Below are 21115 nucleotides of genomic sequence, written 5' to 3' on the forward strand. Positions count from 1 at the left end.
GGGAGGCCTCCCCCGAAAGGGGAGATGGGCGCCTCCCTGTGCGCCGGCTTTCATCGGGCAGGTGGTCGGCCATAGGCTCTCCACCCTACAGGCGAGGAAGTGGGTCCAGCGGAAAGCAGAGCAAGCCTCGCCCCGGGCAAAGTCTACTTGCTCCCCCTCTGGTTCACAGACATCACTATAAACATCTTCACATTCTAGATTTTACAGCGCATAATATCGTCGGGCTGTAAAAACCGGACTTTCCTGCGGGGCGTGGGGCAAGGACCAGACTCTCGACGCACGACACAGCCTTGCCCCCAGGAGCCCGCGAACCGGGGCCGCGAGATGCTCCGCGAAGTCCAACCTGCTCGCGGCTCCGCTTCGGCAGCCGCGGCCTCGTTACTGCGCAGGCGCCGCTGCAAACTCCCGCGCGCCGGACCGGCCCCCTCGTGGGCGAACTCACTTCGGGAAGAGCGGGGGGAGCGGCGAATCCCCCTTCCTCCCGCAGATGGTCCGATCCAACCTCTGACCAATCAGAAAGCTTCTCTTATCACCGCTTCTGGCCAAGGAGATTGGAGCTTCAAGTTCGCCAACTTTCCGGCGGCGCGGGGGGCGGGAGGTGGTAATGATTGACATCTCCTGTGACCATTCGCCAAGCGGGATGAGCTTGAGGCGCAAGTACCACTGAAACTGTCTGTCAAAGGAGGGCTGTTAGCCCCGCCCCCTCCTCCCATTGGCCTCCGAGAGCCCTAGGGGTGGGAGCTTTTTGTGGCAGCCAATCGCGGTTCGGCGAGGAGGGGGAGGAGGAGGGGCGGGCGGGCGGGGGGTGAGCGGGAGTGCGCGGGGCGCTCGGGTTGCGCTGGGGCCGCGCGCGGGCTTGCGGGGTGTCGCTCCCCCGCCCGCACTGCCGGGGCTGGGCCGGGACGGGAGCCGTGTCGCCTCGCTCGCACCTTGCAGGCCGCCTTCTGAGGCCGTGAGCCGGGCCCCGTCTGGCGCTCCTCCGCGCCCCCGCCGCAGCCCTAGCGCCCGGGAGCCGCCCCCAGTCCCGCCCAGAGGGACCCCACGGCCCCGTCCCCACCGCGGCCACAAGCCTGGGGAGCGCCCCCCCGCCCCCACTCCCCGTCCCAGGCAAGCCCCCAGCCTCTCGCAGCCGCTCTTGCCCTCTCTGGTCCGTGGAGGTGGTTGGTTACCATGGTGAAGCTGGCGGCCAAGTGCATCCTGGCAGGTGAGTTTGAAATTTACAGTCTCCGGAGCCCAGAGACTTCCTAAGTTACGGAGAGCTTTTGTTCACGTAAATTGCCTACCTCCTTTCCCTTTTTTTCTCTTCCAAAAGCGAGTTAATGTAATTACTGATAGAGTAAATTCCATTAGGGTGGGAGAATTATCTTCCAGAACACACTTTGTGGTTCCAGCTGATTTCCCCACTCCCTGCCCTACTCTGAGGTCACCTTCTCCAGTTTTTGAGCTGTGGTCAGGAGGAGTAGACTCCTTAAAAAAATAAAAAATAAAATAAAATAAAATCAGGCTGTAAGTGCTGCATGTAAACCATGTGCTGAATCCCAAAGTCAGGCATCTGGGTGACTTCAGAAGTCTTACTGGTGGGATTTTTTTTTTTTTTCCCCTGACACCACCCTCTTTGATAACAGAGATGGGAAACAGTAATGTACAGTTGCTCCAAGTTTGCAACAGGCCCATGTGTGTTGTCTTTAAGAGCCAGGGTGCCGCCTCACACTCAGGAGGACATGAATGTTGAATCCCCCAAAGGCAGGAATCTTCATTTTGTTGACTCTTATGTCTCAAGCAATTTGTGGAATGAATGGCAATGTGGCATTCACATTTGTGGTTTTCCCTTCGTGTAATGACTGCACATTTAGGAAAACATTTGCCTGGGTTTTGACCTGGGGCCCCTGAACACACATGTACTTTACTGAGTGTTTAGTGCATGCCAGGCACATGTCCTTCATCCATTCCCCTCACCGTCGCACACCGCGGCTGGTGCTGTGTCGTTCTGCTCTTACTGAGGCACTGAGAGGTCAAGTCTCTTGCCCAAGGTCACCCCCTTGGTGATGACGTGAAGGAAAGGAAAGTCAGAGGCAGGATTTCAGCCCCCAGACCTGCCCAACTCCAAAACTCTTCACTTGTGTTACCGTTGAACCTGCAATCTCTCCAGGGTTCCCTGACCAGCTCAGGAAAGAAATGGTAGGAAACTATAGAGAAGGGATGCCTGAGTGGCCCAGTGGTTGAGCATCTCCCTTTGGCTGAGGACGTGATCCTGGGGTCCCAAGATCCAAGTCCCATATCAAGCTCCCCACAGGGAGCCTGCTTCTCCCTCTGCCTGTGTCTCTGCCCCTCTCTCTGTGTGTCTCTCATGAATAAATAAATTTTTTTAAAAAGAAAGAAACTATAAAGGAAGAAGAGATTCCTTTTTTGATTCATCTCTTCCAGGCTGAAATGGATAATATTTTTAATGGTTTTTCTAATTTGAAAATAAAATGGTCATAGCAGAACGATGACTGACCGTAGTAACTCAGATCACACCAGAGCAAAAAAATCAAGGGTTGTCAAGAGAGGTCCCTAGTTTCCAGAGCGCCAGGGGAGGCAGTATTGTGTAGCAAAAGTAATTCTGGCTTTTCCTCTTTGGCTGTGTCATCTTGGACACAGCATTTCTCTGAGCCTTAGTTTCCTTGTGGGAACTACAGTTTTATTTTCTGAAGTTGTCTATTTTTCTATGGGCTTCTTTTTCTAGCTGTTCTTTCTCTTCTTTTTAAATTCAACTTCCATCATGGGACTAACTTACTGAGCACCTTCTATGTGCCAGCACTGTGCAAGAACCCTCAACACAGGCATCTCAGTGAATCCTCACAAGAACCCTGCGGGAGTTACTGTCATTCTCATTTACAGAGGGGCACCTGAGGCCCAGAGAGGTTAGGACACTGGCCCTGGATCACACAGCTGGATGCAGCAGGGCTGGCATCCAGACCCAGGCGATCTGATTTCCAGGGCTTTGTTTTTAGCTCGCAGCTGTACTGTCCCCAAGCCCCGATTCTAGACTCTTTGCCCCTCTTTACATCCACTTCCTCAGGCACTGTGTCACCTAATTTCAGCCACTGCCTGAATAAGTGATTCTTGAACTCCAGCCTAGTCCTCAACTTGAGGGCCTGAGGGCATTTCCTCTTGGAAGTTTCCAGAAACCAAAGAGACCTCAGCATAATGAATCAGGTCCCCTCACCACCACCCACCAAATTCTCATTCTCTACACCATCCCTACCACCTACACCTCCTCACTGGTTTTATTTTTCCTTTCCCTTCTGTCCTTTAAATTGAGTTTATCTGTCCTTTTTTCTCTCCTCTAACTAGTCATTGAGGGACCAGATACTCAAGTGCTTGTTCATTCCACAGATACGTGTTGAGCACCTGCTATGTGTGAGTCACTGTGCAAGGTACAGAGGGAATACAGGGATGAACCAGGCCAGCTCCTACACTCGTGGTAGTGCTGGGATGTGCAGAATAATTTATAATCCAACAAACAGGAATAGAATACCCTTGGTCTGCCAGATACCAGAGAAATACTTCAAGGCAGAGCTGCTAATTGTTCTGGCTCAGATGAGGAGGGATTACAACCCTTGGCATTTATCTGTTTTATTTACTTAAGCAATTTAAATATTACTTCATATACAAGAGGCACAGTACATGTTAGCTTATTAAATCCTCCTAACAGTTCTATGGGATAGGTGCTATTATTCCCATTTTGCAGAAGTGGCAGCTGAGGCTCAGAGAGAGGTCGCTGGCCCATGATGACATAGCTAGTAAGTGGTGGAGCTGGGGTGTGTGCCTTACTAAGTACTAGGATTTACTATCCCTTGATGGAAGCCAGAAGGTTGCTCTGATGCTACTGGCAGAGAGCCTCATGGGAGAAGACAAGAGGGAGGGGATGGCCTTCAGAGGCTGTGGCGGAAGGACACTGAGCCTGGCCTGGCAGAGGATTTGGACTTGGGCCGGGAGACCTGGAAGAAAGTTACCTTTGAGGGATTCTCAGAGAGCAAGAAAGTAGGTAGGAGTGTAGGGCCCAGATTTGGTGTAAGGGGTAGCCGGAGAGCAAATTGAAAGTGGATTCGGGGTTGATGGTAGAGGGGGTACACCATAGAAGGCATCCTTGGTCAGTCTTGCGGGAGAGCGTGACAGGATCAAACACTATCTTGGAAAGATCCATCTATTGGTGCCGACAGGGTGGGTAGAGCAAAGAGAAAAATGAAAAGCAGAAAAGGGCAGATGGGGAACACTTTAGGCGAGACCCAATCAAGTAACCAGAAAATACATTAGGCATCTTATTATATGGAATTCGTTCAACAGGGATTGGAGAACTGGAAAAGCAAGAAGAAAAGATTAAGATGACACAGAAGTGGGAGATAGAGGTTGGGTTGTCAGAGGCTTGAGGAAGAACCCCACAGAACTGGGATCCAGATCCCCGAGGAGGGGGCATGGCTCTGCTGGGATGGGACCTCAAGAATTCAGTCACCCTGTGATGCCACCACATGCCATGGATCACTAGGACCCAGTTCCCCCTGGCAGAGAACTGGGCCGGGAATTCCCATAGGATATGACCAAATCCATTCCGGGCCATCCTAAGAGTCTGGGTTTTGAGACTACTCTTGTTACCAGTGCTATAGAAGCGAGGGTCCAGGCGAAAAAGGAGAACCTACGTTAGGTATTGCACCAGTGAGATTCCATGTGGGGCGTTGATCAAACAGGTGCTAGAGACCTGGAAGGACGAAAGGAAATCAGCAGCTCAGGAGGACCCTGGAGAGCCGAGATGCAGATCTCTGAGAGGGGGTGCACTGCTCCCTGATGCTGGCATCTCTGATGGGGAATAATAAGGCTGGTCTACGAGTGCAAAAAAAGGCAGACACATTGGAGAGAAATAACTACCTACTGCTGGGGTGAAGGCCATTACCAGGGTTCTGCTAAGAGAGACAGCAGGCAGGTGGGAAAGGGGCAGGCCCATCCCCTCCCCCAGCTGCCAGTCTTTCTCTAGAACTCGCACTGGCAGAGCCGGACAGGAAGCCCCCGGCAAAGAAGACACATGTTTGCAGAGTCCGGGCTCCTGCATCACAAGACAGGGCACAGAGCCCAGGTTGAGGTATGAGTAACTAGTGCGGTGTCCGCAGCGACAACAAAGGCAGTGCAGGCTCGAGACACAGCAGAGGACATCAGGAGCGAGGAAAAGAGCACAGGGCATGGGAGGAGCGAGGAGACGCCGCCAGAGGTGACCGGGTCGAGCCAGGAGGCATGGGCAAATGGTGACGTGAACAGAACCAGTGCAATGGGTGAGCAAGAGCCGGTGGGACCTGGACGTGCGACACGAGCCTGGCTGTCCACAACCAGATGGGGTGAAGGCCCAGCATTCTGGTGGAAACATCCACAGGTTGTCGCAGATGCAGATAAAGCATGGGAGAAAGATCCCAACCCGAGAAGTGGGCTTCAGGGGAAAGAGAGTGATTGGGACAGAGGGCCAAGGACAGACCCACAGGAGTGGCCACTTCGGAGGCAGAAGGTGGGAGAACCAGACCCGTGTGAGGACAGCCAGGGCCAGAGCACTCGGGAAGGAGGGGGCTGCTTTGGGGCTGACTCATCCTTCAGAGACGCCAAGGAGCATGACAACTGAGAAAAAAGCCATCAGACTTGGCAGTTAGGAGGTCACAGGTGACCCTGCACCGTGACTTTGCAGGTGTCACCGTCTCTGTCAAGCAGTGCCCCTCCCTGCTCCCACCCCCACTCAACATCGCCCCCGGGGAAGTCACTGATGAGACTGCTCGTTCGTTTCTTTCCTCCATGCGTCCTCGGATGCTTTGGTTCTCAGCCTGTGCTATTCACTTTTGCACCTGTCATCGTGTTGCTCTGCAAAATGTGTTTCTCAGTCATTCCCCTTCCCTGTGCTGGATCCCTCCTCAGCCGACACCCGAGGCTTTCCATAAGTGTGGGTGACTCTGACTGACGGTCGGAAGAAAGATTTATGAAATTAACTAGAACAAATCTGTGGGGAATTTCACGAGTAGGAAGAGCCAATTTCCAACTGGATTCAGAAGCAAAATTGGAGTCAGGAGGGTGGATGCAGTCAGCACAAGAAGGAAAAGGATACGCTCTGTTTGCCCAGAGATGGATGGGTCCCCAGTCGCCGTCCAGCCTGAGGACGCCCCCGATGTCAGGCAAGGCTGCGCTGCTGGGGGCCTGTGGCGGCCGTGTTAGAAATGGGTCAGGAGTGTCCTCTAGGAGAGGAGCGGGTTCGACAGGGAGAGTGAGATGTTGGAATCCTGGGCCAGTTACCCGGCTTTCTCTGAGCCTCCAACTCTTCATCTGCCAAATGAGGTTAATGACAGTCCTGGTGTGGGGGTGGGGGCTGGGAAGGTGGGAACAGGGGATTGCGTGAATGATTCCCTTCTAAGTCACAGTGGTAAATAGAAAAGCAAGACTGAATAGCTCACTCAGTCCTGGAGGAGTTTGCAGGAAATGAAATGCCACACGTAGTCAAGTAATTGTCTTGCAAGAGAAAATTACAGGTGGGAATAGTCAAAACTGAAAAGTGAACAGAGCAGCAGGCCATGGAGAAGTCAAGTGAAGAGATGCGAGGAAGCCGACTATAAAACAGTGAAGGTGAGGCGATCACACCAAAGGATACAAGTCAGAGAGGCACACGAGTGCAGTGGTGGTTTTGCTGAGGAGCCAGCGGGGGAGAGAGCAGAGCACAGGTGTTCTGAAGGAGCATCGTGGCCCAGAAGATCTTGCAAATGAGAACAGTGTGGAGTCACAGAAGGCTGAGCAGAGCCATCCGTAGGGAAGGTTGGGCCAGGGAGGGGGCAGGGGGGGCAGTTAGGGGTGGGCCTGGAGAGCCTGCAGCACTCTTGGGGGCAGGGGAGGACCTCCGGATTAAATTGCTCCCAACCCGACAGTCTCACGAAAGGTCCAGATCTCAGACTGAAACTATGCCATAAACCTTCAGTTTGGAGATACCAATTTATGGGGCTGTTGACTCATGATGGAAGGCCAGGGAGATAAACTGCAATAGGGAGAAGGCGAGTATGGAGGAAAAGGTAGCCGTCGCAGAGAGATGTGGAGAGGCCCCTGGGAAAATAAATCCGCAGTGGTCTCAGGCATAGGGAGCTGGGGCGGAACGTAGACTTGGAAATAGATTTCAGCTTGATGAATTTAGCACCTGACTTCTTGCTTCCTGCAAATACAGAAACCCTCCCAACTTCCACAGCCCTGTCCTAAAAGAAGCATGCAGGTCCTAGGTATGGAAGCTCTAAACTCGAATTGGTTCTGTTACGCAGGTGAGCCTATAAGACTGAACAGGTCACACCCCTTTACCTTCAACTTCAAAGTAAATTCAAGTTTGAAAGTGAGAGTTTTTCCCCATGGGGTGTGTTCAGTTGGCAGATATGTCAGTTCTGTTTTTCGTGCTTTGAAGCCCCCCCTTAAGCTCTGTTAGCTTTTGGGTCAGTTCTTTCGGATGAAAGGATTACCCTTGAAGAAATGCGACTGGGCTTTGAATACTGGTCTCATGGACGCATGGCCTTGCCAGCCACCTCACAATTCCCAAGAGAATCAAGTCCCTTTTCTCTAAAAAGTCATTGAAGTTTCTGGTTTCTAACTAGCGTTCTGGAGTGGGAGATTCTCCAGTCAGATCAGGACAGCAATGATGATTTTCTTCTTGTCTGATCTCACAGGGGACTCAGCGGTGGGCAAGACCGCCCTGGCACAGATCTTCCGCAGCGACGGGGCCCATTTCCAAAAGAACTACACCTTGGTGAGATGTGGGAGTCATGGGCTGGCTGAGGCTTTAAGAGAGAGGTAATCATCCCCTAACCCTGAGGGAGTGACTTTCCAGAATTCCCTAAGAGGTCTGATGAGAAGCTGTTTGAATGGCCACGTAGAGATCATTTTTCCACAAGCCACAGGACATGAGGCTATCTGTGGAACAGATCACCTGGTGGTTGGCTTGGTCACCATGACCAACTCCTCTGGACTGGGAGTTGGCCAAGGCTGGTTGGTCCTGTCTGACTTCTGCACCAACAATGAGTCCAGAATACATCACTTGTGCCTCCTGGGCATCGAGTGAGTGTTCCTATCCTGTAACACGCCTCTTGGGGCGCTCTGACGCTCTTATTCTTGGTTTTCCTCCGCAGACGACAGGGGTAGATTTGGTGGTGAAGACGGTGCCAGTCCCTGACACGGGGGACAGTGTGGTAAGTGGTGCCCTTGACCCAAGAGAGCTCAGTGCTCTTCTAGCTGGGCCCAGAGTCTCCATGGTCAGCATCCTCCCTCCTTTTTTTTTTTTTTTTTTTTTTTTTTTAATTTATTTATGATAGTCACAGAGAGAGAGAGAGAGAGAGAGAGAGGCAGAGACACAGGCAGAGGGAGAAGCAGGCTCCATGCACCAGGAGCCCGATGTGGGATTCGATCCCGGATCTCCAGGATCGCGCCCTGGGCCAAAGGCAGGCGCCAAACCGCTGCGCCACCCAGGGATCCCAGCATCCTCCCTCCTAAGAGGGATGCAGTACAAGGACTTGGCCTAGGCTCCTCTGAGCACTTGGGAAGAGTCACTGACAACGGGCCAAAGAATAAGAAGGAGGAACTGGGGATATGGGCCCTGCCCCCACAGAACTGACATAGTATCGGGTTCCTGACCTGGGTCCTTCTCTGGGAATCCACAACTCTGGAAATGAAATCGCAAGGCATTATGTTTGTAGTAGTCTCCTGGAGAGAAGGTTAAAGAATCTCCTCCTTCTTAAAGAGGTCCGTGAGAAAACACAACCTTAAGTACTCCCGATGCAAGGAAAAGGGAAACAGTGAGCTAACCAGCATGTGACACAGATGACAGCACTGACCTACAGACAGCCTGTGCTGGGGTCAGAAGCCAGCCAGGGGGCATCCCGTGCCCCGGGGGAGCCGAAGGGGGAGACTTCCCTGAACAGCAGTGTCGGGGAGGGGCTCTCCCGTGGGCTGGTCCAGGGGCAGGAAGGGTCACCCTGTGCCCTGGGTCCAAACCGGGGGAATGAAGGCAGGCTGTCCTACTTTAAAGGCTTTCTCCAGGCTTACTCAGTGACCTGCTTTAAAAAGAATTGTTTTAAGATTTGAAAATCAATTTGGTTAACAAAGTGCAGAATGACCTTTTGGAAACCAGAGCACTTGTCAGCCTGTTTAGCATTCTGTTCTGCCAGGTGGGAAGTCAGCTTGTTCCTGGTATTTTTGCACTCAGGGTTAGGAGAGGTGAGCTGCCTCGCAGAAAGCGCTAGTTGGTGTGGGAAACTGTTGCGCCGCCTGTCCCAGGCTCTTGGGATCGTTCCTTTCCCCCTCCTCTTCCTCTAGCCTCAGGGAAGACTTCAGGGAAGACGTAGTGGCTCTATGGAAAATGGGTGTCTCTCGCCACTAAGGTCTGCTGAGCTGAGTGTCATCTCGGTGACCTGCGGCCAGAGATTTCCCTCCGCGTAGACTCTCGCGGGACATGCCTTTCTGGTTCTAGGAACTCTTCATTTTTGACTCTGCCGGCAAGGAGCTGTTTTCTGAGATGCTGGATAAATTGGCAAGTAGAATGCGATCTTTTTCCTGACTACCACTACCATCTTCCGTCAAAAAGTTCCACCACCCCCACCACCCCAACCCCCCACGCTCTCCCAGAGATGTCACTGCAATCTGGCTGCCAAGAGGAGCTACCATGGCGGAATTCTTTAAGCAGCAATCTTCCCAGCCTTGGGACTTGCAGCTTCTTGGCCAGTAGGACTGGCTCATGCATGTGATTCCCCCCTCCCCCCCAGCTCTGGAATGGCCAGGTTCCAAATGTGCCCGAGCTGTGTGACTCAGTCCCCGAAGCACTCTGGGCTCCCCTTCTTTCTACAGCTCCCTCCTGATGGTGCACTTTCAGCACTCCCCAACCTCCAAGGACAGGAGCAAACATTTCCCTCCCCTCTAGGGGGCACCCTGCAGGCCCCGCAGCAAGGCTCACCTCCTCCCACCCTCTGGGCCCAGCCTTGGGGGTTTGCTCTGGGACCTGCCCCTGCTGCCTCCCAGGACTTGTCTTGCCCACCCTGCCATCCTCACAGGATCCAGCTCCCTATACCTTCCAAGGTAACAGTTCCGCTAATCTGGGCCAGTGAGCTAATTAGAAGATTTGAGCTCTCCAGAGCCCTCCCCTGCCTTTCCAAGAACGGCTACGTTTTAATAGAAACTGTTTTCTGCCCCTTTTTTGTTGTCTAAGAGAAATAGATCTAATGATAATCATTTTTCATGGGTTTGACTTCATGCATCATCAATCTCTGATGCTTACAACGTGCCTGCTGTGTGCACAGCCTCTTGCTGGGTGCTGCCCTACTGGGCAGAAGGGAAGATGTGTCTGTGCCAGCCAGAGTCACATGGTACCAATCGGCTCACACCCTGCCTCCAGCCAGCCCTGACTCAGGGCTCCCGCTCTGGCTTCACCTTGATCCCAAGCCTATCCTGGGTCCCCTCACCGAGGCCTAGAGGAAGGAGGTGTCCCCCGCGTGTGGAAAGGAGAGGTCGGCCGTGGTTCTAGCAAGAGTTCTTGAGTTAGTCTGCGGAATGATGGTGTGGGGGGTTCATCAGTTTGGTCAAAGTGACAGCATAGGCTTGGGGTGCAGTGAGCCAGCTCTCCAGAGCGAAGTCTGGACCGGCCTTCCAAGGACAACTCAAGGAAAAGGATTCTTCCCCACCCCTTGAGAGATACTGACACACCAGAAATAAACCAGGCTGTAATTGTGCAGGATGGGGGTCCCCAGAGACTGAGGCATGGCGAGAGCCTCATGCACCAGGACGAGCATCACAGCCTGAGCAGGGCTATCCTGTGCCCTTGTGCCAGACAGTAGGACGACGTCCCAGGACTCTGAGCGCCCCTGAAGGCAACCACCCCAAGAGCATAGCCCTGGTTCTTAATTGGGACAGTGAGCCCTGTCCAGTTGTCGGTCTGGTTTGGATTAGGCTGATACACTGCAGGAGAAGCAGAAAGTGCCCTTTGCATTTTGAAAAGCCAGCCCTTATTAAGAAGACGCCAGCAAACAAGCTTCCAGGGGCTGGCTAATGGAAGAAAGGATGCCGTTTTAGGCCTCAAAGTAGAAAAACAATAACTGGCATAAGAGCTAGCCCTCGATAGGAATATGACAAAGGAGGAATGAATGAAACCAGTGGCAGGCAAAAGCATTTCTGGGTAGAAAAAAAGCCCTCAGTCCTGCCCCAGTCATTAAAGCATGTCTGATCTGGCAAGTCAGTTACCATCTCTGAACTCAGTAGGGGCATTGAGACCAGCCCTGCAAAGTTGGGAGGTTCTCAGCCATGCACCCAGCCAACAGCCTGGCCTCACCACCAGCCCAGCCTTCCCGTCAGTTCCCATGGGTGAATTGGTTTCTCCTGTGGGTGGGCTCCAGTTTCTGACTCCCATCCCCATTATAGTTTTTCATACCCCCACCCCCACCTTCATTATTTCCCTCGGAAGACCAGCCTAGAAATTGCTTCCACTGTTACTGACGTGCTCATCTTGTCCCTCTTGCACAGTGGGAGAGTCCCAACGTCTTGTGTCTCGTCTATGATGTGACCAACGAGCAGTCCTTTGCCAACTGCGGCAAGTGGCTGGAGAAGGCTCGGTCACAGATGCCAGGCGCCTCGCTCCCAGGTAGGAGCTGCAGTCACCTATGAGACTTCCAGCAACACCTCTGTCCCTCAAGTTCATGAGCGCAGGGTCATTGCAGAGGTAGCTATGTGTGCAACAGAGGGTGCAGTGCCCCTGGCTTTGAGTACAGTGGCCTGGATTGTTTAGTGGCTCTGCCTCTTAGCAGCCACGGAAACCTCGGTGAATTACCACACACACCTCTGTGAGTCTGTAAAATGGGCATGATGATGCACCCCACACCCCTTACAAGGTTGTGGAGAGGAGACTCAAGAATAATGTGGGGAAGGTGCTGTGATGTGAATGAGTTTTTATTTCTGAAAGCTAGCCCCGGGGATGAATTCCTCATTTTCTCCTATATGTGGGGCACAAGCAAACATTCAAGTCCTATTGTCACTTCTGAATGCTTTAAATCAGTTTATTTTTCATCCCTATGTGAGATCAACAAATTCCCCTCATTAGAGACCAGGGAAAGCAATCTCCAGAGACGGGCTCAGAAATTAGCTGCAGCTGATGCAGCTGGGAACGGTTCTAAATTACCTCTGAGTCCCTGACTCTGAGCCCAGTCCTTAGATTAGTATTAATGACCATTTTTAACGTTTGCTCCATGTGCTAGGAATTATCGGCAATGCTCACATAAATTTGGCCCTCACCTTGCAGCCCGAAGGAGACAGGGCAGACAGATCTGCGTGAAGTCTGGAAAAATGGCTGAGCAAAAGCAGCGTGTGAAAAGCAAAGCCCGGCTCTCCCACGGCCCTGAGGGTTGGGGTGGGGGGCAGCTTTGGCGGGGGGCAACCCTGGAGCCTCTCTCTCTCCCCAGCTGTGCTCAGCACCTCAAATGAGGCAGCCTCCCCGCAACAGTGTTTCATACCCCTCAAAATTCATGTGCTGGCTTTTTTCTCTCTCCAGCTGCCCTCCCAGGCTGCCACGGTTAAATGAGATGCTTTGGTTGTTTCTTTTGAGTAGGTGTGTTAGTGGGGAACAAGACAGACCTGGCCAGCCGGCGAGCAGTGGATTCAGCTCAGGCCCGGTCGTGGGCCCTGGGCCAAGGCCTGGAATGTTTTGAAACATCCGTGGTAAGTAAGCTCCAATTATTCCGTAGCCAAAGCCTGGAGTGGGCCTCTGCTGGAAGTGGCTTTTCACGGGACCTCAGAGGCATCGAGTTGTTTTTCCACCATATGCAGAGTCTAATTTGGAAACTGATGCTTACATTCTTAGTCTAAAACGTTTCTCAAAATAGCAGAGTTCCCTCGTGCACTACAGTAAAGCAGATCAGTGGCCCGCCCTGGAAATAGTTGTATCTCAATTAATGAGAAATACAAGTGCATTGGGTCTGATTGCAGTGACCCATGGCAGGTGCCTGAGATAGTGTGGGTTACAGTGCCATTGGAGCATTACCTCCTGGATCCTCACATTCAATGCCGGGAGCCTGGGTGCTGGTCCGTAAGCCCCACTTCCATGTTGAGGAGGTGACGTGACTTGCCCAGGGTCATATGACTGGTAAAGAGTTGAGCCAGGCCTACGATCTGTGCCTCCCTGTGTCACCTTGCTGCAGCCCAGGGTCATGCCAGGCCATAAGGTATCTTTACAGAGTTAGCAGGAGCCCCTGTAAAAGGGGACAGCCAGCAGGATTTGCTGCCGGCCCCTTCAGAGCACTGTATCACGATTCTGGCCATCCAGCATCAGGGAACCCCCTTCCTCAATTCAAGACTAGGTCCCAGCCTCCCTGCAGCCACGGTGCAGGCATGTGACCCCCATCTGCACCAATCAGACACGTTTGTGTGAGACTTCCCAGAAGGGAGCAAAGTGACAACTTGCTCCTGCAGGAGCAACCCAGAAACCTCCATCTCAGAGCTAGCAGGGGCCAAGGTGCTGCTGTAGTACCCCTCCGGAGGGATGGTGGGGAGACATGCCAAGCCCCTCACAGCGGAAAAACACCCATGGGCATCACTTGGACCTCCCTCCTGGCCTTGTGGCCTCCAGGCCTTGATTCTTTGGCTCTCCAAAAGAGCCAGTGGGCTAGTTAATAGCCTAGAGTTTGTATTCTGTTCGGGCTGTAGGTGCTTCTGTTGCCACATTTACAAAACGTGGCAAATGCTGTCATTCAATTGCTGTGTGGATGTGAACTTTTTAAAATCCCCCAAAGTGGTGGGCTTCCTTGGGCAGCTGTAGCGGGTAGGGCAGGTGCTCTGGCTGCTGATGGGGGTCGCAAGACTAGGTGGGGGACCCTTAGCATGTTCATGGACCTGTTCGTGCCTTGGCCCCCTCACCTCTAAAATGGGAATAAGAAAGTATTTTCCTTATTGAGTGACAAATGTTGAGAGTTAAGTCAGATGGTGAATACAAAAACAGCGCGGTCTGATGCAAAGTCTGGTGCGTAGCAAGCACCCTATAAACGTTTGCTTTGTAAGTGTAACCATTCCCCTAGCAATCTTCTTTATACTATTGTTACTTAAAAAGTTTTGTTTTCATAAATCACACAAAGATAAAGGTCCCTCTTGCCTCTGAGGCCCAGTGATCACAAGTGATAAGATGTTTTTTTAAGATTTTATTTATTTATTCATGAGAGATACAGAGAGAGGCAGAGACACAGGCAGAGAGGGAGAAGCAGGACTCGATCCTATGACCCTGGAATCACACCCTGAACTGAAGGCAGACAGGCAACCACTGGCACCCAGGTTCAAATACTAAATTAATGAAGTTCAAATTAGCCAGCTTTTCCGGGTGAGAGGGCTTCTCATCTTGTACACACAAGCGCACCTTTGCACCAAGCATATGCAGTGCTACCCACATCAAGCCACATTTTACTATTCCTCCTACCTCCATTCACATTTGTGAAATTGCCTGCTCACCCCAGTATCCCATAGTCCCCAGAACTCTTGATGGAGCTCAAAAATTAACGCCCACCCCCAACACATGAGTCATCACAGACCACTGGGCTGCGCGATTAAACTCTGTGTAGGTGTTTGTTGCTACGCTATTGAAACGGGTGGGTATAAATTATGCCCGAGGAGGCTGCAGTTAAGCACTCGGTATTAACTGTGTAAGTTAACTAGTCCCCCGAGTTGATGCTAACAGAAGCACCACTGGCAGCTCGGTTAAGAAAGCTGTAATTAGAAAGGAAATATAACCCAATGCTGCTTGAGACGCAGCCAAGCCTTGACACCTAGTGCCCGGCTCCGCTCACCTTACGCAGCGGCCACTGTCCTGCAGACCGGGAGGGACCCACGTGGTCATTTGACTTTTCTCTTTGCTTTTCATTCCGTCTCCAGAACTTATCTTAAAACTGGAACTTGGTCCCCTTTGATCCCCCTTCACCTGTGTCCCCCACCACTCCTGGCAACCATCAGTCTGCTTTGCGTTTCTGTGACTTCCTCGGTTTTTTCGATTTCATATATAAGTCAGAAGATGCAGTATTTGTCTTTCTCTGTCTGCCTTATCTCACTGATAAGGCCCTCAGGGTTCCTCCACGTTGTCACAAGTAGCAAGATTTCCTCCTTTTCATGGCTGAATAATACTCGATTGTGTCCATGTGCATTCCACAATTTCTTTCATTCATCCACTGATGGTTACTTAGGTTGTTTCTGTGTCTAGGCTATTGTGGATGATGCTGCGGTGGACATGGGGGTATGTCTGCAAGGTAGTGCTTTCATTTCCTTTGGATATTTACCCAGTAGTGGAATTGCTAGACTGTATCATAGTTCTATTTTTAACATGGTGAGGCACCTGCATGCCGTTCTTCACAGTGGCTGCACCAGCTCGCATTCCCATCAACAGTGCACAGAGGTTCCTTTTTCTCCACATCCTCACCGACACTTGTTAATCTCTCGTCTTTTGGGTAACAGACATCAGGTAACCTGACGGGTGTGAGGTGATGTTTCCTTGTGGTTCTGATTTGCATTTCCCCACTGATGAGTGGTGTCAGCACCTTTTTGTGTGCCCGATGGCCACCTGGTGGAAAAATGTCTATTAGCTCCTCTGCCCATTTTTAAAAATCACTTTTTGCTGTTGAGTTACCCAAGTTCCTTACATATTTTGGATATTAACCCCTTCTCAGATGTGTGATTTGCAAATATTTTCTCCCATTCCATAGATTGCCTTTTCACTTTGTTGATTGTTTCTTTCGCTATGCTGAAGCTTTTTAGTTTGATATAGTCCCATTTATTGATTTTTGCTTCTGTTGCTTGTTCTTTGCTGTTATATCCATAAAATCATTGCCAAGTTCCATGTCTAAGAGCTTTTTCCCAATTTTTTCTGCTAGGAGTTTTATGGTTTCAGGTCTTAAGGTCAAATCTTGAATCCATTCTGAGTTAATTTTTGTGAATGATGTGAAATAGGGGTCCAGTTTCATTCTCTTGCAGGTGAATGTCCAGGTTTCCCAGCATCATTTATTAAAGACATTAGGTTTTCTCCATTGAGTATTCTTGGCTCCCTTGTCAAATACTAGTTGCCCATGTACACAGGTTATTTCTGGGATCTCAATTCCATTCCATTGGTTTTTGTGTCTGTTTTTATTCCAGGACCATTGTGTTTTGATGACTTCGGTTTTATAATATAGTTTGAAACGGGGACAAGTCACGCCTCCAACTCTGTTGCTTCTCAGGATTGCTTTGTCTATTTTGGGACTTTGTGGTTCCTCTGGACCTTTTTTTTTTTTTTTAAGATTTTATTTATTAGAGTGTGCACACGCACACAAATTGGGAGAGGGCAAAGGGAGAAAGAGGGGAAGAATCCCAAGCAGATTCCACACTGAGCATAGAGCCCAAAGGGTAGGGGGAGAAAAGGGGCCAAGCCAAAAGCATGGGTCAAACACTTAACCAACTAAGCCACTCAGACGCTTCCTTCTTGTATTTTCTAACACCATTCGATATTTGACATTTTCAGACCAAAAAATTAAAAAACATTTTTTAAGCAAGCTAAAAAAGCCCCCATTCATTACTGTAGGATAGTATTAAACACAAGCAAGTTCAAGAAGGATCTGTGTGGAGGACTCCTCTTGCATCAGGGTGAGGGAAGGGAACTGACATTTGTTGAGTGCCTACTGTGTGCTAGGTATTTGCACACATTATCTGCTGCTGAAGCTTCTAGCAGCTGTATAAGACAGCCTATCCTTGTCTTATGGAAGACGAGCAGACTCGGAAAGGCTGGGTAGCTCTAGCTGGTTGTTCAGCTTTTGAGCGGTTGAACCAGGTCTAGAATGCCAGTCTAAGCTTGAGAACCTTCTGGCCTCCCACAGAACCTACTTAGGGACTCTCAAGGGCAGAATTCTAGGCCAGATGGAGCACTAGTCTGAGAACCTGTTCTAAGGAACCTGTTCTTTCACACAAAGCAAACATACTCTGTAGTATGTCAGTGAGATTATGATTATTTAACAAAATGATTCCTGTCATCAGCAAACCCTCTTAATGCATTCAGAAAATGGTTCAGTTTACATCTGCTACTTCAGGATGCTCCCTGGTATGTACAGAGGCTCATCTCCACCTAAATTCCTTACTTTTTATGTTGCATCCTCCCCAGATCTTGCTTTCAGGAGTTTTAAGATTCATTTGGAAATCCTTGTGTGTGTCCTATGCAGGCCTCGTTCTCTTTCCACTCATTACTTAACTGTGCTTTCAACTAGTGTAATTTTTTTTTTTTTAAGAGAAGGAAGAGGGGCAGGAGCACAAGGAGAAGGAGAGAGAGAATCTTAAGCAGGCTCCGTGCTGAATGTAGGGCTCAATCCCACAACCCTGAGATCATGACCTGAGCCGAAATCAAGAGTCAGATGCTCAACCGACTGAGCCACCCACGCGCCCTCTCACCCTGGTGTCCCATTTTTGGCACTACCTAGGACATTATGTTCTGTACCACCAAAGGTGCCTTGCAGATGTGACTGAGTGATTTATGTCTGGCTGCAGGGCTGATGGCTTTAGTGCGGGTGCTCATCTCGGCTACAGGCTGCCCCCTCGTTCCTTAGCAGCTGCACCTCTGTTTCTGCTCTTGGCTAACTTGTCCTGTCCCCCTCGGGCTCTCCCTTGCTAGAAAGTGCAGGTAACGTTCTCCATGAGAACTGGTTTCCATTGTGCGTCTCTGTCTCCCCAGCTGGCCGAGTGGAAAGGCTGCTCATCTCCAGTTGGGAAACTCAAACCCGAGGCTGGGCTCTATACACACCAGCTGCACGCCTGGGCTATGTACTGCTCACCCAGGACACAAGGGCAGTGAGCTGGATGACTTCAGAACATTTTTTCAGTTTGGAAATCTTTCCCTTTCGTTGAGATGTATCATTGCCTCTTGTCAAAGCTGTGCTTTTGCCAGCTGCCAAGGTTTGTTCAAAGACAGATTCTTGTGCATTCATAGCTTGAGCCTCCCTCCTCAAAGTGGTGGGTTCTTTGTTCTGCCAACTTATTTCGTAAAAAAACAAAAAATACACAGGTGCACACAGAGAGAATGATAGCAAAGCTGAGAGGCTACCATCTTCCTTCCCCTAGAGCTTGTCCATGCTCACCCTGTGGCGCTGGGTCTTCCCACCCTGTAGAGTACATTTGGGCCAGTTCCAGGACCTGTCTAATCTCTCAGAGAACAGGAAGTCCTTTGGGCACCTTTAGTCGCAAAACACTCCTCTCAGTTATGAAAATGCACAGTGCCGGGTGACCAAAAATTCCTCACGACTTCAGCCGTGCCTCCTCCCACATCTACGGTGGGAAGAGCAGGGCCGGGCCGGTGGTCAGCCATCCTGCACCCGCCTCCCCACCCCCACACCCCAGCCTGCAGCCTGTGGGAGAGGGAGCTCAGGTGGCTTTGCTGAGACCTGCCATGACCCCTCTGGACTTGGCTGGTGTCCCAGGCTGGCACCCCGGGAACACTTCAGTAATGCCCTTCCCTGGCCCATGGGCAGAACCCTCCCACCTGCAGCTTCTAGGTCACAGGTGACATCTCCTCATCCCTCCTGCAGCCTCGGTTCCTGGCCCTTTATTCTAGATGGGGCCCAGCCCCCTCCTGGAACCTGGCCCTGGGGAGTCCCTTTAGGGCAGCTCCAGGCTGGCTCTCCTGCTCCGCCCACCAGCCAGTCCCTCTCCTGGCTCGGCCGTCAACACAGCCAGCCCCGGTCTGACCTCAATTTTTCCCCCAGGCCTGGCTCCAGCACTGGCCTGAGCCTCTGGGCCTTGGGCTTTCTCTTGGAGCCACCCACTGAGCTCGAGGTGAGGGAGAGGCACCCCAGGGCTCCGCGCCACCACTCTGCTGACCTTTGCTGACCACTTTGCTGATCTGGCCTCTGGAGCCTCCATCAAAACTGAGAAGAGTCTCACTCTACATCCTGTCCCATGTGGGGCGAGCATGGCCGAAAGTACAGGCTCTGTAGAAACATCTCAGTGCAGACCCAGCTCCGAGGCTTTTGTGAGGCTTTGGGCAAGTTACCTTAACCTGTCCATGTATCTGTTTCCTTCTTGTAAAGAGGGCAAGGGGGTAGCCAGCCCCACCTGCGGAGGCCAAAGGAGGCCAGGCCTGTGTGGCCCCTGACGTAAGGTGAGAGGGAACATACACCGGCTCCCTGTCCCAGCAACGCAGTAACACCCCCAACTTCTTCACCTTGTCTCTACAGAAGGAGATGGAGAACTACGAAGCCCCCTTCCACTGCCTGGCCAAGCAGTTCCACCACCTGTACCGGGAGAAGGTGGAGGTTTTCCAGGCGCTGGTGTGAGGGCCCCGGGGAGGCTGGGGATCTGGCCATGGCTCCGGCTCCTCCGGGATGAGAGAAGCTGGAATTGCCCTGCAACCTCCAACATATCCTGACAGCTCTAAATAAAATGAGAAGATGTAGGAGCAGCAGCAGCTCCTTCGTTCTTGGCCGGGGCAGCGCTGGTTCCGTCCTGTTCTTTGGCCACCAGTCCCAGCGCAGCCCTGGGAGCAGCGCTCAGACCTGGGGTGGCCCTGCAGCCGCGGGGGCTGGCAGCTGGCAGAGCCGGTGGTCTGCGTCCTGGGGGGCCTGCACGGAGAGCACAGCCCGCGGCGGGCTGCTCGGCTCGGACCTGGCCTCTAAGGGGCCCGGGCTGCGTCCTCCCGGCGGGTGCGGCTCTGCTGCTGCTGCCCAGATGCCAGGGCTCCCTTGCAGTGGCTGCTGTCCCTGTCCAAACAGTGTCCTCTGCTGGCCCCCTCAGGACCTCCTCCTGAGTGAGGCACCCAGCCCCTCCCAGCTGCCGGGAACCCCGAGTGCTCAGGGAGCCGACAACCAGGCCACTTGGCTTTAATGACCGGCCTCTCGGAGCCCGGCGGCAGTCATCATTCTTTGCACTAAGCTTGGTCTTTTCCATCCGTTCCTGCTGCCAGATTAATCTTCTTAAAACATCGCTTTCATCGTTTCACTCCCCTGATGAAAGAACCACAGAGGTTCCTCATTGCCTTCTACATCAGGGCCGTGGGCTATGGTCTGGCACGGGAGGCCGCCTGTCACCATTCCTGGGGGCCTCGCCTTCCTCCAGCCCCAGTGCCCCAGGTGGCTTCCCCGTCACTCGCTGTCGGGTGCCACCCCTCCTGCCTCATGGGAGACGGTGGGGGACGGGTTCCATGCAGAGTGCCGGCTTCGGGAGTAGACCGGCCTGGCTGTGCCCCAGTGATAGTGATGATCATGAACATGACTGGCTGCTGCTCACGGCCTGCCGTGTCTCTACCTGAGCTGAGCACATGACCTGTATCAGCTAACTTCATCCTTACGATGTAGCCTTCCCAGCCCACTTCTACAAACAAGGAACCGGAGTCAGAATTCAGTAGGTGAGCCAAGGGGTGGCAGAGCCAGGATCTTGGACCCAGAGCCCTACTAACACCTACTGTCCCCTCAGCAACCCCCCCACCCCCCGCAGCTTAGCCTGGCCTAGAGCAGGTGGAGGTCACCCATCTGGCAAGGGTGGTGGCTAGGCTGCCCCTGGAGGTCATCACTCACCAGGAGAAGTACGCTAACGGGTGAAAGGCATCGGGGGACACACGGTGGCACCCCGTTGGGCCTCGTAGCTCCTTCCCCTCCTGGTCACTTCCCACGTGAGCTCACAGTAGTCTAGTCTCCCTGCTGAGTCACTCTCTCGGATGGTGGCTACTGAGGACCTACAGTGTGTCCAGCGTTTCTCTAGGCACCAGCAAGGCCAAGCTGCTGGTCTCGTGTCACGTGGCCCACAAGGGAAACCTACAAAAAACAACCAAGGAGCTGTAGAGGGGGCATTTCTGGGACCCACAGCTGTGGACAAAGATGTTAAGAGATCACCAAAGGCAGAGGCCAGACACCTTCCCTGGGGCGTAGTGGCAGGTGACAGCACTGGCCCTGCTGCCAGGAAGCGCCCTGTGCTCCCTTCCCTTTGTATAGACAGCGGAGTGGTCGGGAGGAGGGAGTGAGGATGTGGTGTTGGTGCGTGGGTACCACCCCTGCTCCTGCCTCCGCCCCAGAACCCTGCAAAGCAGAGGGCGCTGCCCACCGGAGACCTCGCTGCCCTGCTGGATGCTCGC

General features: G+C 52.3%; 1 protein-coding gene across 2 annotated transcripts; it reads left to right on the forward strand.

Annotated features, from left to right (window-relative positions):
• Nucleotides 1-987: 987 nt before the first annotated feature.
• Nucleotides 988-19453, forward strand: IFT27 (intraflagellar transport 27). Of its 2 annotated transcripts, XM_038550681.1 has the most exons (7): nucleotides 994-1204; nucleotides 7701-7780; nucleotides 8160-8219; nucleotides 9497-9556; nucleotides 11536-11653; nucleotides 12614-12723; nucleotides 19227-19453. In XM_038550681.1, the coding sequence occupies exons 1-7, from the start codon at nucleotides 1171-1173 to the stop codon at nucleotides 19323-19325; spliced, it is 561 nt and encodes a 186-aa protein (XP_038406609.1). In that variant the 5' UTR covers nucleotides 994-1170; the 3' UTR covers nucleotides 19326-19453. The 2 variants fall into 2 exon arrangements, with proteins under 2 accessions (XP_038406610.1, XP_038406609.1); XM_038550682.1 differs by lacking the exon at nucleotides 9497-9556 and having other exon boundaries at nucleotides 988-1204.
• The last annotated feature ends 1662 nt before the right edge of the window (nucleotides 19454-21115 follow it).

Source organism: Canis lupus, chromosome 10, assembly GCF_011100685.1.
Source record: "Canis lupus familiaris isolate Mischka breed German Shepherd chromosome 10, alternate assembly UU_Cfam_GSD_1.0, whole genome shotgun sequence".
In the NCBI taxonomy this organism is placed as follows: domain Eukaryota; kingdom Metazoa; phylum Chordata; class Mammalia; order Carnivora; family Canidae; genus Canis; species Canis lupus.

Coding starts and splice junctions, on each gene's coding strand:
- IFT27 (XM_038550681.1), top strand. CDS start 1,171: ATGGTGAAGCTGGCGGCCAAGTGCATCCTGGCAG. Junction 11,654..12,613: donor GCCAGGCGCCTCGCTCCCAG/GTAGGAGCTGCA, acceptor TCTTTTGAGTAG/GTGTGTTAGTGGGGAACAAG. Junction 12,724..19,226: donor AATGTTTTGAAACATCCGTG/GTAAGTAAGCTC, acceptor TTGTCTCTACAG/AAGGAGATGGAGAACTACGA.